The sequence below is a fragment of the Maniola hyperantus genome, chromosome 26 (assembly GCF_902806685.2).
Source record: "Maniola hyperantus chromosome 26, iAphHyp1.2, whole genome shotgun sequence".
In the NCBI taxonomy this organism is placed as follows: Eukaryota; Metazoa; Arthropoda; class Insecta; order Lepidoptera; family Nymphalidae; genus Maniola; species Maniola hyperantus.
The window spans coordinates 3,184,099-3,197,057 of NC_048561.1; the positions used below are offsets into that span (position 1 = coordinate 3,184,099).

The 12,959-nt window shown below is 42.8% G+C and overlaps 1 protein-coding gene across 1 annotated transcript in view; it reads right to left on the reverse strand.

Moving 5' to 3' along the window:
- The window catches only part of DCTN1-p150 (dynactin subunit 1), a 53,558-nt gene that overhangs the window by 20,974 nt on the left and 19,625 nt on the right, over positions 1-12,959 (reverse strand). Inside the window, exons 14-24 of the mRNA XM_034982314.2 lie at positions 12,718-12,850; positions 11,687-11,890; positions 10,298-10,382; positions 9,326-9,431; positions 8,173-8,335; positions 6,322-6,491; positions 5,261-5,401; positions 4,624-4,809; positions 3,730-3,861; positions 2,880-3,002; positions 1,540-1,679 (exon numbers count right to left, since the gene is read on the reverse strand). Of these exons, the coding sequence (XP_034838205.1) occupies positions 1,540-1,679; positions 2,880-3,002; positions 3,730-3,861; positions 4,624-4,809; positions 5,261-5,401; positions 6,322-6,491; positions 8,173-8,335; positions 9,326-9,431; positions 10,298-10,382; positions 11,687-11,890; positions 12,718-12,850 (1,583 nt within the window). The remainder of the gene's footprint in view (positions 1-1,539; positions 1,680-2,879; positions 3,003-3,729; positions 3,862-4,623; positions 4,810-5,260; positions 5,402-6,321; positions 6,492-8,172; positions 8,336-9,325; positions 9,432-10,297; positions 10,383-11,686; positions 11,891-12,717; positions 12,851-12,959) is intronic.

Below are 12,959 nucleotides of genomic sequence, written 5' to 3' on the forward strand. Positions count from 1 at the left end.
CGGGTATATTTCTATTCCGCCCAATTTATCACCCTTACAAATTTTACACGCGTTTGTTTGAAATTGAGTGTTTTTTTGCGGCCGAGCCCGCGGATGGCATCGACGCGTCCCACGCGGCGTTCATCGTGGCGGCGCACGCGGCGGCAATTCTCGATGAAGCGATGCCCGCAGCGGAACCTTCTGCCAGTCTTTATTTGGAAAACGCGCGATGCCCGCCGCGTGCAACGCTACACGCTTTAAGGATTCACCGCCACTCTTCCCGCCTCGCATCTCTATGTACAACATCGTATATTGCCATTTTTATATCTTATTAGAACGGCAGTGCCACTTACACTAACTAGATGATTAATAATAAATTTAAATACAAATAAAGGTACAAGAAAAAAGACATAAAATACAAAACGATAAAACATCAAAGGATTTTGAATATGTACGCTGAGAACATTGAATGACATATTCATGTAATGCTCTCAGCGTACTACAGCGCCATATGTTTGTGATTACGCGTGCGATGATAAGTGCCGCTTCCCGCACCGCCGCCGCAAACAATAAAAACGCAAGACGCGCCGCGAGACGCCACGACACACGCGACGCGCGACGCCCCGCGTCTCCGTAAATGAGGCCTTAACTTGACCGGCGGGGTGATTACGTATCTCGCGACAGGATTGCTGTCGAACGTCACACATAACAGCGGCTAGAGAGAGACAGCAATAGCCACAAGGCAAAATAAGAAGAAGAGAGACAGCAAATGAACTGTCAGATTGCTACTGCTGTCGCTACTGCAAAGTTTTACGTAATCACTCGCGGGTTATATATATACATATATATATATATTTTTAAAGAATATTAGCCATGTTAAATGACTAATATTCCCCTCTCCTCTCCAATTAAGCGTCAAGCTTGTGCTAGGAGTAGGTACGACAATAGTGCAACGGGCGGGGTTTGAACCGTCGACCTTTCGGTTTTCGGTCCACTCCTTTACCGGTTGAGCTATTGAGGCTTAAATATGGATGGGTTTACACATAGAGCAGAAACAAAGAGGAGTTGGCCTAAGCAACTGTGCACTGTGATTTTCAACTAGGTCCTGACGTCATCACTGTGGGCGGGGCCTTAGTTAGTATGCTGTCTGCGTTCGTCAGGTTCACATATATTGAGACTCGTATTATCGGTGTGTTTTCGCGTTTTTAAGAACAAAAGGATGAAGTGTTGTGTTTTATCGTGTCAAAGTTATTCAGACAGACGTTCTGATGCTATGAATGGTATCACATTTCATTTGTAAGTAATTTTATACGTAATTATTAAATTGTTTCTACACTTATTGACATCTAGTGTGAGATAGCTGAACTATGTAGTGACATCAATATATCGATGTTAGGTCGCTAAGCGAATAGTTTTGCTACTAACCCGCAGATGGAAAATTGAGAAGTGGGCGGCGTTCCACAACCCCTCACCCCGCAAAATGTCACTCGATATTTCATAGGGAAATCTTAATACAACATCTCCTCTTTGTTTCTGCTCTATGGGTTTACAACACCGTACCTCTTGAGTTGGTTGAGCGCGTCGTCCAGTCTCCTCTGTAGTGTCTGCGAGCGTAGTTCCGAGTCTCGCACCGTTGCTGACAACTTCTTGTCGCCCAGTTCCCGTCGGATTTGCATCTCCGATAATTCTTCTTGTTTAGCCTGACAATACATAAGACTAGGATTACAAGACCTTACTTACAGTAAGTAGCTTAAGTACTTGTACTGTAAGTAAGGTCTTGGACTGTACTACAGTACGCGGCCGAAAGTAAAGTACATATCAGCCTTTAGAATGACATTTCAGCTTTGTAGAGCGTGAGTGACAGAGGTCACTCATACCTATATGACGTTTTATTGGTCTCAACAACAGAGACAGTGCTCTACAAATTTGCTCTCACCTTCTAAAGGTCGATGTACATTACTTTCGGTCGCGTACTGTAATAAAATGATGTGATGTTTTGTATAGTGGTAGTTTAAGCGATGCCGTGAGTTGCGGTGCGTTTTAATTCGCAAATTTGAATTTTACACGTGCACTGCGGAATTAATTCCGCAGTGCACGCACTTCCATATCTAAATATATAAAATGAAAAGGTGACTGACTGACTGACTGACTGACTGACTGATCTATCAACGCACAGCTCAAACTACTGGACGGATTGGGCTGAAATTTGGCATGCAGATAGCTATTATGACGTAGGCATCCGCTAACAAAGGATTTTTGGAAATTCAATCCCTAAGGGGGTGAAATAGGGGTTTGAAATTTGTGAAGTTCACGCGGACGAAGTCGCGAGCATAAGCTAGTCTAAATATATAAAACGAAAAGGTGACTGACTGACTGACTGACTGATCTATCAACGCACAGCTCAAACTACTGGACGGATCGGGCTGAAATTTTGCATGCAGATAGCTATTATGACGTAGGCGTCCGCTAAGAAAGGATTTTGGAAAATTCAACCCTTAAGGGGGTGAAATAGGGGTTTGAAATTTGTGTAGTCCATGCGGATGAAGTCGCGAGCATAAGCTAGTTATTACATATAGCGCAAGCGCACCACGATGCCGTGAGCTGCGGTGCGTTTTAATCCGCAAATTTGAATTTTAATCTAACAAAATCCGGTGCGGAATTAATTCCGCAGTGCACGCACTTCCATATAGTTCTATAGTTCACAGATTTTGCGGAAAAAAATATACGAAAATTTTCCGTAGTACGCGCTAGCTCTTAGAGATCACCAACTGATAAAACCTTTACTTTTTTTTCTGTAATAACGCCGACAGGCATTGCCGAAAATGCTGTGTAATTTGTTTTAATGCAGTTACTGAAAAGAGTCTGCAAGAAACTCGGCAGTTTCTCTCTTTATACTGTACCTTGAGCAGTTTCCGCAGCTCCTTGATGTCTGCCTCCTTGTTCTCCAGCCGTATGGTGAGGGTCTTGGTCTCCTCCAACTGCTTCTTCACCAGCTGGGCGCGCACCACTATTGGTGGTGTTGGCTGCAAATAAGTAACAACAATATCACTAAAAGTATATGTAAACTATAAATATATATTTATAAAATGAATTTTGAATATGGGGAATTACAAAATTAAAAAAATTAATATCCCACGTATAAATCATAATTCTAATATTATTATAAATGTGAAAGTGTGGATATTTGGATGTTTGTTACTCAATCACGCAAAAACAGCTGAACGGATTTGGATAAAATTTGGAATGGAGATAGATTATACCCTGGAATAACACATAGACTACTTTTGATCCCGGAAAATCAAAGAGTTCCAGCAGGATTTTGAAAAATGTAAATCCACGCGGACGAAGTCGCGGGCATCAGCTAGTAATAAATAAATAATTTCTTTATTAACATCAACAACAACAACAACATAGACCCATATTTTGTTAGTAAAGACAATGCTTAGAAACTATGTTAGTATAATCATTTTATCTAAATATATATAAAAGGAAAAGGTGACTGACTGACTGATCTATCATCGCACAGCTCAAGCTACTGGACGGATCGGACTGAAATTTGGCATGCAGATAGCTATTATGACGTAGGCATCCGCTAAGAAAGGATTTTTGAAAATTCAACCCCTAAGGGGGTGAAATAGGGGTTTGACATTTTTATAGACCACGCGGACTAAGTCGCGAGCATAAGCTAGTTTTTAAAATAAAAGTATAAGTAAATAGGAATATTAACACGTACGGTAAGACAGCACTCACCTTTTCGCTAGCGACGTTGGTCAAGGACATGACGTCATACTCCTTGTCTTGCGTGAAGGCAGCCAGTTTGTTGACATCAGAGGCGACCGTGGACAGCGCGTGCTTGATCGTCTTTACTGGGCCGTGGTCATCCTGGAGACAATGCTAGTATGTAACCCGTCATATGGTAAACCCGCGGGGTGGTTACGTAAAACGTTGCAGTAGCGACAGCAATGTACAGCGTGCAAAACTGGGGTCAATGGCCCGCCTACGACGCGGCATCTATCTACGCGACGAGCATCAACCTCTATCGTCAGTCAGATGTTTTATTTGCAATCAATTTTCACGAACTGGTGGTGGTCTGGTGGGAGGCCTCGGCCGTGGCTAGTTACCACCCTACTGGCAAAGCCGTGCCGCCAAGCGATTTAGCGTTCCGGTACGATGCCGTGTAGAAACCAAAGGTGTATGGGTTTAATAAAAACTGCCATACTCCTTCCAGGTTAGCCCGCTCCCACCTTAGACTGCATCGTCACTTACCATCAGGTGAGATTGCAGTCAAGGGCTAACTTGTATCTGAATAAAAATAAATAAAAACTTTAAAAAAAATACAGGACCTAAAAAAATTTTTGTTTTCAAATTCAAATTGTTTTTGTGGTATCTTATCAGTTATCAGTAATCATCAGTATAGTCCTTAAAAAATGACTCCTCACGCACCATTTTAACTCTGTGTTAACTGTCATGTCGAAAGTACGATTCACCTTTAAAATAAGGACTAAAATCGTACTTTTGACATGAATTTTGACACAAAAAGTTGAAATGGCGCGTGAGGGGTCATTTTTTTCGCATTATATATAGTATCATACGTATCCGTTTTTTTCTGGCAGTAGATTCTAAGCAGTTTCCAATAGTGCTGACCTGCTGGTACGTCTTGTCGATGGCCGCACTCCATATAGCGGCGAGGGCCTGCAGCGGGAGGGGCGCGCCCTCCCCCCTCTCGCCCGCCGTGGCCGCGCACGCGCACGCCGCACGGGCCGCCAGAGACGTGGCGCGGGCGGCGCGCCACAGCGCTATGGCGCTGTCTCCGCGGAGCCGCTCCACCAACTGAAAACAAGACCAAATTCAAAAACTATATTTTCACATCTCATTGATATTTGATCAAAATTTATTCTTTTGATCAGAGTAGGGGGGCGGGGGGGGGGGGGGGGACGACGACGCCCGGACCCTCGCATGTCACGCACACTCACGGTAATCTGGTGGGGGGTCCCATACCATCTCGACCTGTCTAATGTGTGTTATCACTGTGATAGAGTGCAGTATTGTAGAGTAACCGTCTTCACAGCGACTTGTATTTGAATTATACCGTCAGAGTAAAATGGATCTTGTCTTCTTGTAATAGAGTGTAATATTAGTTGAAGATGCAGTTGTGAAATGCAACATTACACCGGTTAAGTAATATGGATCTTGTCTCTATGTGATAGAGTGCAATATCACCTGAATACACACAGTCAGAGTAAAATGGATCTTGTCCCCTTGTAACAAAGTTCAATATCACCTGCATATCGATGGGTAACGCGTGTAGCTGCACGCCGGGGGGCAGGCGTCTTCGCACACTCTTCAGTTGCTGCTGCAGCGACGAGCAACTTGTCTGAATGGCTTCGTGGAGTTGGTTCAGTTCGTGAGGTTGCTCCGATTGCTGGAAATTTAAAAAATACAGATTCTTTAACATTTCAAAAATGAGGGTATTTGAGATTTTTTTTTTAAATCTCAAATACCCTCACTCAATTGGGAAATTGAAGAAATCTTTATTTAAAGCAACTAGGGCTCAATTTGTGCTCAAAGTGTGTTTCTCAATCAAATGCGAGTTTCTATGAAATACTGGATAGTGACGTCACAATGATTTGACGTGTTTTTTAGTTTTATCGATAATTTAAAATGGTTGATACACTTTAAACTAACAAAGGACGTGGATTTTACCTATTTTGGAAGACGCTCCATTTAAAAATCACTGAGAAATAATAATTCATTTTTGATAGGCAAATACCGTATTTAGGTCAGACTAGCTTATGCTCGCGACTTTATCCGCGTGGACTATACAAATTTCACCCTTTAGGGGTTGAGTTTTCGAAAATCCTTTTTTAGCGGATGTCTACGTCATAACAGCTATCTCCATGCCAAATTTCAGCACGATCCGTCCAGTAGTTTGAGCTGTGCGTTGATAGATCAGTAAGTCCGTCACCTTTTCCTTTTATATATTTAGATTTGGTCAGAGGACGTTAGATTGGGTTATGTTTGGTCAGATAGTGGCGCTGATTCTCTTGTCTTTCTCTAAACTAAATTAAGACTATCTGTATCTTTTTCTTTTTGATATTGCTAAAAAGGGACGGAACATGAATTTTATATTTAAAGACTTTTTTTAGTGCACGCTACAAATTTAAACAGCAGGCTCGCTACAGGCAGCTTAAGTCACGGGGTTTGACGTCTCTAAATTAAATTTAAAACTGTCAAACTGTGTCTGTCCTTTTCATATTACATTAGTAAGAAGAGGATGCAAATACTCTAAAATTCAGGTGTGCTCAGAATCAGCACTAGCGTCAGGTTGTGTCAGCTACTCACCTGCGTGGCGTGCGAGAGAGCGGACGCGTCCGCCGAGAGCGCGCGCGACAAGGCGTCGATGGCCGCGCACGCGTGCAGTAGCACTTCCCGCGCGCACCCCGCGCCTTCCACCGCGCCCATGCTCAGCGCGGACCACATGGCGGCCAGGTAGGACCAGCAGCGCTCCATGCCTGACAACAGACGACATGATACATCTCACATGCATGAGTAGCTCATGCCTGACGGTGAATAGTGTGGTGAAAGGTTCACTCAATTCTACTGATCGATCCCCTATACTAATACTACCTCTTTTGAAAATTTTAAACGTCTTTATGACAAGATCTGTTAAAACGAATGCTTTCACTTATTAAAATTTATCCTATCTATTTAAATTATATATCTAAACTCCGTATGCATTAACACTGTTGCACCAAATAAAATATAGTTTTAGTAATGTATGAATATATATAGTATAGTATAAATATAATATAGTATATAATATGATATAATATAGTATGAATGAGGTCGATGAACTTTGTCAGCCCTAGCACAGACTACGGTCTATTTGGGCTGCAAACTGCCAACACCAGTCTCGGCTTTTTATCTAGTGCTTTGGTCTAAAAGTGTTGTGTAAATTGTTCACTTTTCGTTTTGTCTAAATAAAAATAAATAAATAAATAAAAATCACAAAGGGGTCTTTCAGTAATAGCATGCAAAGAGCGGACGCGTTGCGATAAGGCATCGATGGCTGCGCATGCGTGCAGTAACACTTCCCGCGCGCACGCAACGCCTTCCGCCGCGCCCATATTCAGCGCGGACTACAGGTACGACCAGCAGCGGTCCATGCCTGACAACACATCACACCGTAACTATATGATGTAGATATGATACAGTACAGAGTACAGAACATGAAAGACCTAGGTGTAATTTTTGATAAAAAATTGACCTTCCATGACCATATTAACACCGTAGCAGCTGACTCATTTCGAAGATTAGGATTTGTACTACGCAACTCTCGGGAGTTCCATAGTCCTTTGGTAATACGATTACTATATTACGCCTTAGTCCGAAGCAAGCTCGAAACAAGCACCTGTGTCTGGCATCCGTACGAGGCAAAGTACGGGCTTATATTAGAAAAAGTACAAAAGGCCTTCCTAAGATACCTGTATAAACGTTGCTATGGATATTACCCTTTCCTATACCCAACCAAATTTCCGTTAGGTTGCTTAGGTTTCAACTCCCTGGAGGTCAGACGCATTTGCGACCAACTCAAAATTATGTGTCAAATTTTGCGAGGAGATGTTAATGCTCCAGAACTTCATAACCAACTGTGTCGCATACGTGTCCCTGAATCCAACAGTAATCTTCGTCCACGAAAAAATAAACTTTTCGTGGTCCCACATCATCGCACTGTTGCTAGATCTATGTCACCTATACCCCGTTCATTAGCATCGTTCAACGCGCTTTTGGACAATAATGTTCAATGGGACCCATTTAATGATGGGTGTATAATACTGGTTCGGGAGTTACTGAAGTACGCTGAGAGCATTGCATGAATATGTCATTCAATGTTCTCAGCGTACATATTCAAAATTCTTTGATCTTTTATCGTTTTGTATTTTATGTCTTTTTTCTTGTACCTTTATTTGTATTTAAATTTATTATTAATCATCTAGTTAGTGTAAGTGGCACTGCCGTTCTAATTAGATATAAAATAAATAAAATAAATAAATAAAATAAATGATACATCCCACAGGCAGTACAGGCAAAGTAGCTCATGCCTGACGATGAACAGCGTGGGTAAGAGTGCACCCAATTCTACTGATCATCCCCTATCATCCAGATAGTGTGGAAGTTTGAAGAGTTACTCACCATCCAGCGAGCAGTTCTCATCCAGCTCGTTGGTCTTCAGGAGTTGTGCCGCCGCGTCCAAGGCGCGCTCCTGCTGTGCCGCATCGGGCAGCGCTGATGCTGCACGCAGCAACAGCTCCGGAGTACAAGTCTCGAGGGCACCACTCCACATACACACCATACACTAGGAAAACAAAAAGAAAATAGGACCTCATTTCACATCTCCGTTATTTCTTTGAAGAATATTGACGACCTCCCTGGCGCAGTGGTGAGCGCTGTGGTCTTAATAGTGGGAGGTCCCGGGTTCGATTCCTGGCAGGGGTTTGGAATTTTATAATTTTTAAATTTCTGGTCTGGTCTGGTGGGAGGCTTCGGCCGTGGCTAGTTACCACCCTACCGGCAAAGCCGTGCCGCCAAGCGATTTAGCGTTCCGGTACGATGCCGTGTGATACCAAAGGGGTATGGTTTAATAAAAACTGCCATACCCCTTCCAGGTTAGCCCGCTATCATCTTAGACTGCATCATCACTTACCACCAGGTGAGATTGCAGTCAAGGGCTAACTTGTATCTGAATAAAAATAAAAAAATAAAAATAAAAATATTAATCCTAATCCTAATCCATCCATACTAATATTATAAATGCGAAAGTGTGTCTCTCTGTCTGTCTGTCTGCTAGCTTTTCACGCCTCAACCGTTCAACCGATTTTGACGAAATTTGGTACAGAGATAGCTTGCATCCCGGGGAAGGACATACATTTTTATCCCGGAAAATTAAAGAGTTCCCACGGAATTTTTAAAAACCTAAATCCACGCGGACGAAGTAGCGGGCATCATCTAGTAATATTATAAAATATGTGAAAGTGTGGATGTTTGTTACTCAATCACGCAAAAAGTACTGGACGGATTTGGCTGAAATTTGGAATGGAGATAGATTATACCCTGAATTAACACATAGGCTACATTTTTTCCGGAAAATTAAAGAGTTCCCGCGGGATTTTGAAAAATGTAAATCCACGCGGACGAAGTCGCGGGCATCAGCTAGTGTTAATCTAAATCTAAAACAGTACGTCATATAGGTATGAGTGACAGAGACAACGCCCTACAAAGCCGAAATGTCATTCTAAAGGCCGATGTGCATTACTTTCGGCCGCGTACAGCAAGTTCCAGAACTAACCTGTATCATCTGCAGTTGGTACTCCAGTTGACAACGGAAGCTGTACTGGACTGCTGTGTGAGTCTTCATGATGGACTCCTTGTCCCACACGTTCACTGCTGGGAATCTGAAATGACAAATTCAACATTTGACAATTTATTTATTTTTTAAACTAGATGATGCCCGCGACTTCGTCCGCGTGGATTTAGGTTTTTAAAAATCCCGTGGGAGCTATGATTTTCCGAGATAAAAAGTCTATGTCCCTTCCCCGGGATGCAAGCTATATCTGTACCAAATTTCGTCAAAATCGGTTGAACAGGTGGACCGTGACAGGCAGACAGACAGACAGACAGACAGACAGACAGACAGACAGACAGACAGACAGACAGACAGACAGACAGACAGACAGACAGACAGACAGACAGACAGACAGACAGACAGACAGACAGACAGACAGACAGACATACAGGCAGACAGACAGACGCACTTTCGCTTAGCCATTATTGGCTAACTTGGAAGGGGTATGGAAGTTTTTATTAAACCCATACTTACTCCTTATTGGTTTCTACACGGCATCGTACCGGAACGCTAAATCCCTTGACGGCACGGCTTTGCCGGTAGGGTGGTAACTCGCCACAGCCGTAACCTCCCACCGTATGGGTACAATAGTACCCATGGTACGAATTATTTCATTTTCCAGAGGGCCTAACATGCGCCCCGCGAGAAAATTTTGTCTACGCATTATCTCGTGTTTCTTCATACAAATAAAACGAGTAGATGCGTAGACAAAATTTTCTCGTGGTGCGTATGTTAGGCGTGCAGGATAAAAACTAGCCTGTCACTTTTTACGTCCTCAGCTATACCCATGCAAAAAATCACATTAAGCCGTTGCTCCTTAGCGACGTAATTGAAGGACAAACAAATAAACAAACACACTTTCACATTTTAATACGGGTAGTTTTAAAACTTTTTGGTGAAACAGATGAAACTTACTTTTCACGAATTTGTCCCAATATAATTTCAGCCTTAGTGTTCAAACGTTGCAGAAGCAGAATGAACATGATCGCGTCGTGATCACCTGGAAAAACAAAAACAATGTAGTACCTATAGTCTATTTTTTTAATCCTAGAAAATGACAGGTAGAAATGTCGAACTTAAAAATTACCAGTAGGGCGATTTCGTAAAACCTGCATCAATCATTTTAAAAAAAATAATAAGAATATTAGCCATATTAAATGACTAATATTCCCCTTTCCTCTCCAACTAAGCGTCAAGCTTGTGCTAGGAGTAGGTACGAAAATAGTGCAACGGGCGGGGTTTGAACCGTCGACCTTTCGGTTTTCAGTCCACTCCTTTACCGGTTGAGCTATTGAGGCATTATTACAATCTCAATTGTTCTGATTGGCTGAATTTGTGCTTTGCAACAATGCATTGTAGCCAATAGTGAGCGAGCGTCAACCAACCAGAGGTGATTGCGATCGTGACTTTGTAGCTGTCATTCTACCGCAATCGCGCAGCAGCTTAACAAAAAAAATTCAAAAAAATAAATAGATTTCAATAACCAATAACACTAAAAAGTAAAAAATAATTTAATTTATTACCCAATATATTATGTATACAAGAGTTATTGTAGTTCTATAGTAATATTTTTTGGAGCCGGTGCCAATTAGCCGCACGAACCGTCTATCTACTCCTCATATTGTTTTGTCCACATTAGCACCTCATTGGCGCTTTTTTTTATTTTATTCAGATACAAGTTAGCCCTTGACTGCAATCTCACCTGGTGGTAAGTGATGATGCAGTCTAAGATGATAGCGGGCTAACCTGGAAGGGGTATGGCAGTTTTTATTAAACCCATACCCCTTTGGTTTCTACACGGCATCGTACCGGAACGCTAAATCGCTTGGCGGCACGGCTTTGCCGGTAGGGTGGTAACTAGCCACGGCTGAAGCCTCCCACCAGACCAGACCAGAAATTTAGAAATTATAAAATTCCAAACCCCTGCCAGGAATCGAACCTGGGACCTCCCACTATTAAGACCACAGCGCTCACCACTGCGCCAGGGAGGTCGTCAAACGCTTTGCTGCAATCAGACCCGATGGCAAGTGATGATGCAGCTTAAGATAGAGTGCGCTTGCCTAGAAGAATTCACTCTTGTCTTGAAGATATTTTACTCTTGAATATGAAAACTGATGCTGAAAGAAAACTCTCAGGCATTCTCTATTTGGGAAGTACTGACCGTTGGGAGCCATGAAGTGGTCAGGCAAGCAGGCAGCCAGCATGTCTGCCCTCGCCCGAGCCTGTGCCAGCTCCAAGGCCCGGAGTTGAAGGTCGATGGAGCGGGTGGGAGTGGTGAGGATAGTCCAGCCGTGCAGTACTGACCGTTGGGAGCCATGAAGTGGTCAGGCAAGCAGGCAGCCAGCATGTCTGCCCTCGCCCGAGCCTGTGCCAGCTCCAAGGCCCGGAGCTGAAGGTCGATGGAGCGCGTGGAAGCCCTGGACTGCTGCACCAGGGAGCCAAGCTCAGCAGGCGGTGAGGAGCGAGCACCGGTTTCTGGGTTCACTTCCTCGGTGGGTGCTGGTGAACCTGGTGAAAAGAGTGTTTTTTTTTTTAAAAGAATACAAGCTGATGCCCGCGACTTCGTCCGCGTGGAATTAGGTTTTTTAAAATCCCGTGGGAGCTCTTTGATTTACTGGGATAAAAAGTAGCAGAATCGGTTGAACCGTTGGGCCGTGAAAAGCTAGCAGACAGACAGACAGACACACACACACACACAGACACACATACACTCACACATACACACATACATACATATGTTGTGAATCACCTACTAGGTATTTTTACTAGTTAATTGACTTTTATATTTTCATATTATTATATTATTGTAAAGCTTGTTTAAATTATCAAACGTACTGTTATAAATTTATATTTAATATCTATTTAAGTAATCTGTAAAAAATTGTAATCCTATTTGGCCTTATTTTCAGTCTGTTATTATGTAAAATTATATTGTATATATCGCTGTTGATTGCAAAAAACAAATAAAATAAAATAAAATAAATCAGCCTGTGCTGTCCCACGTCAGGGCAAAGGCCTCCCTCCGATCCTTCCAGAATTTTCTATTTCACACACACTTTCGTATTTATAATATTAAGTATGTATATGGAGACAGACACACTTTCGTATTTATAATATTAAGTATGGATATGGAGTATGGATTAAAGGTAGGGTTTATACCTTGTCTCAGTCACATCCGATATACGGGATCCTGAGACGCCTTATATTTGACGCAGACGGTATCTTTGGGGTTTTTAGTGGGTATGCTGAGAGTCAAATTGCCAATGACTCCCACATACCCGCTCTTGTGCGGGATGCGTAATTGCATTTTTACCAGCGGAAAAAAAGTTTTGTACCTTGTTTGGATTCCAGCTGCACCCTCATTTCGTTGTACTGCTCAGTCATCTTCTGCACCAGCTCTCGGAACTTGACGATGGTCGAGTCTCTGTCCATTATTGTCTCTTGCGCTGCCTCGCGCTCCCGTACCGCCTGTCAATTAAATTTTTCAAGGGTTCATCATTATCATCAACCGATAGACGTCCACTGCTGGACATAGGTCTCTTGTAGGGACTTCTACACGCCACGGTCTTGCGTCGCC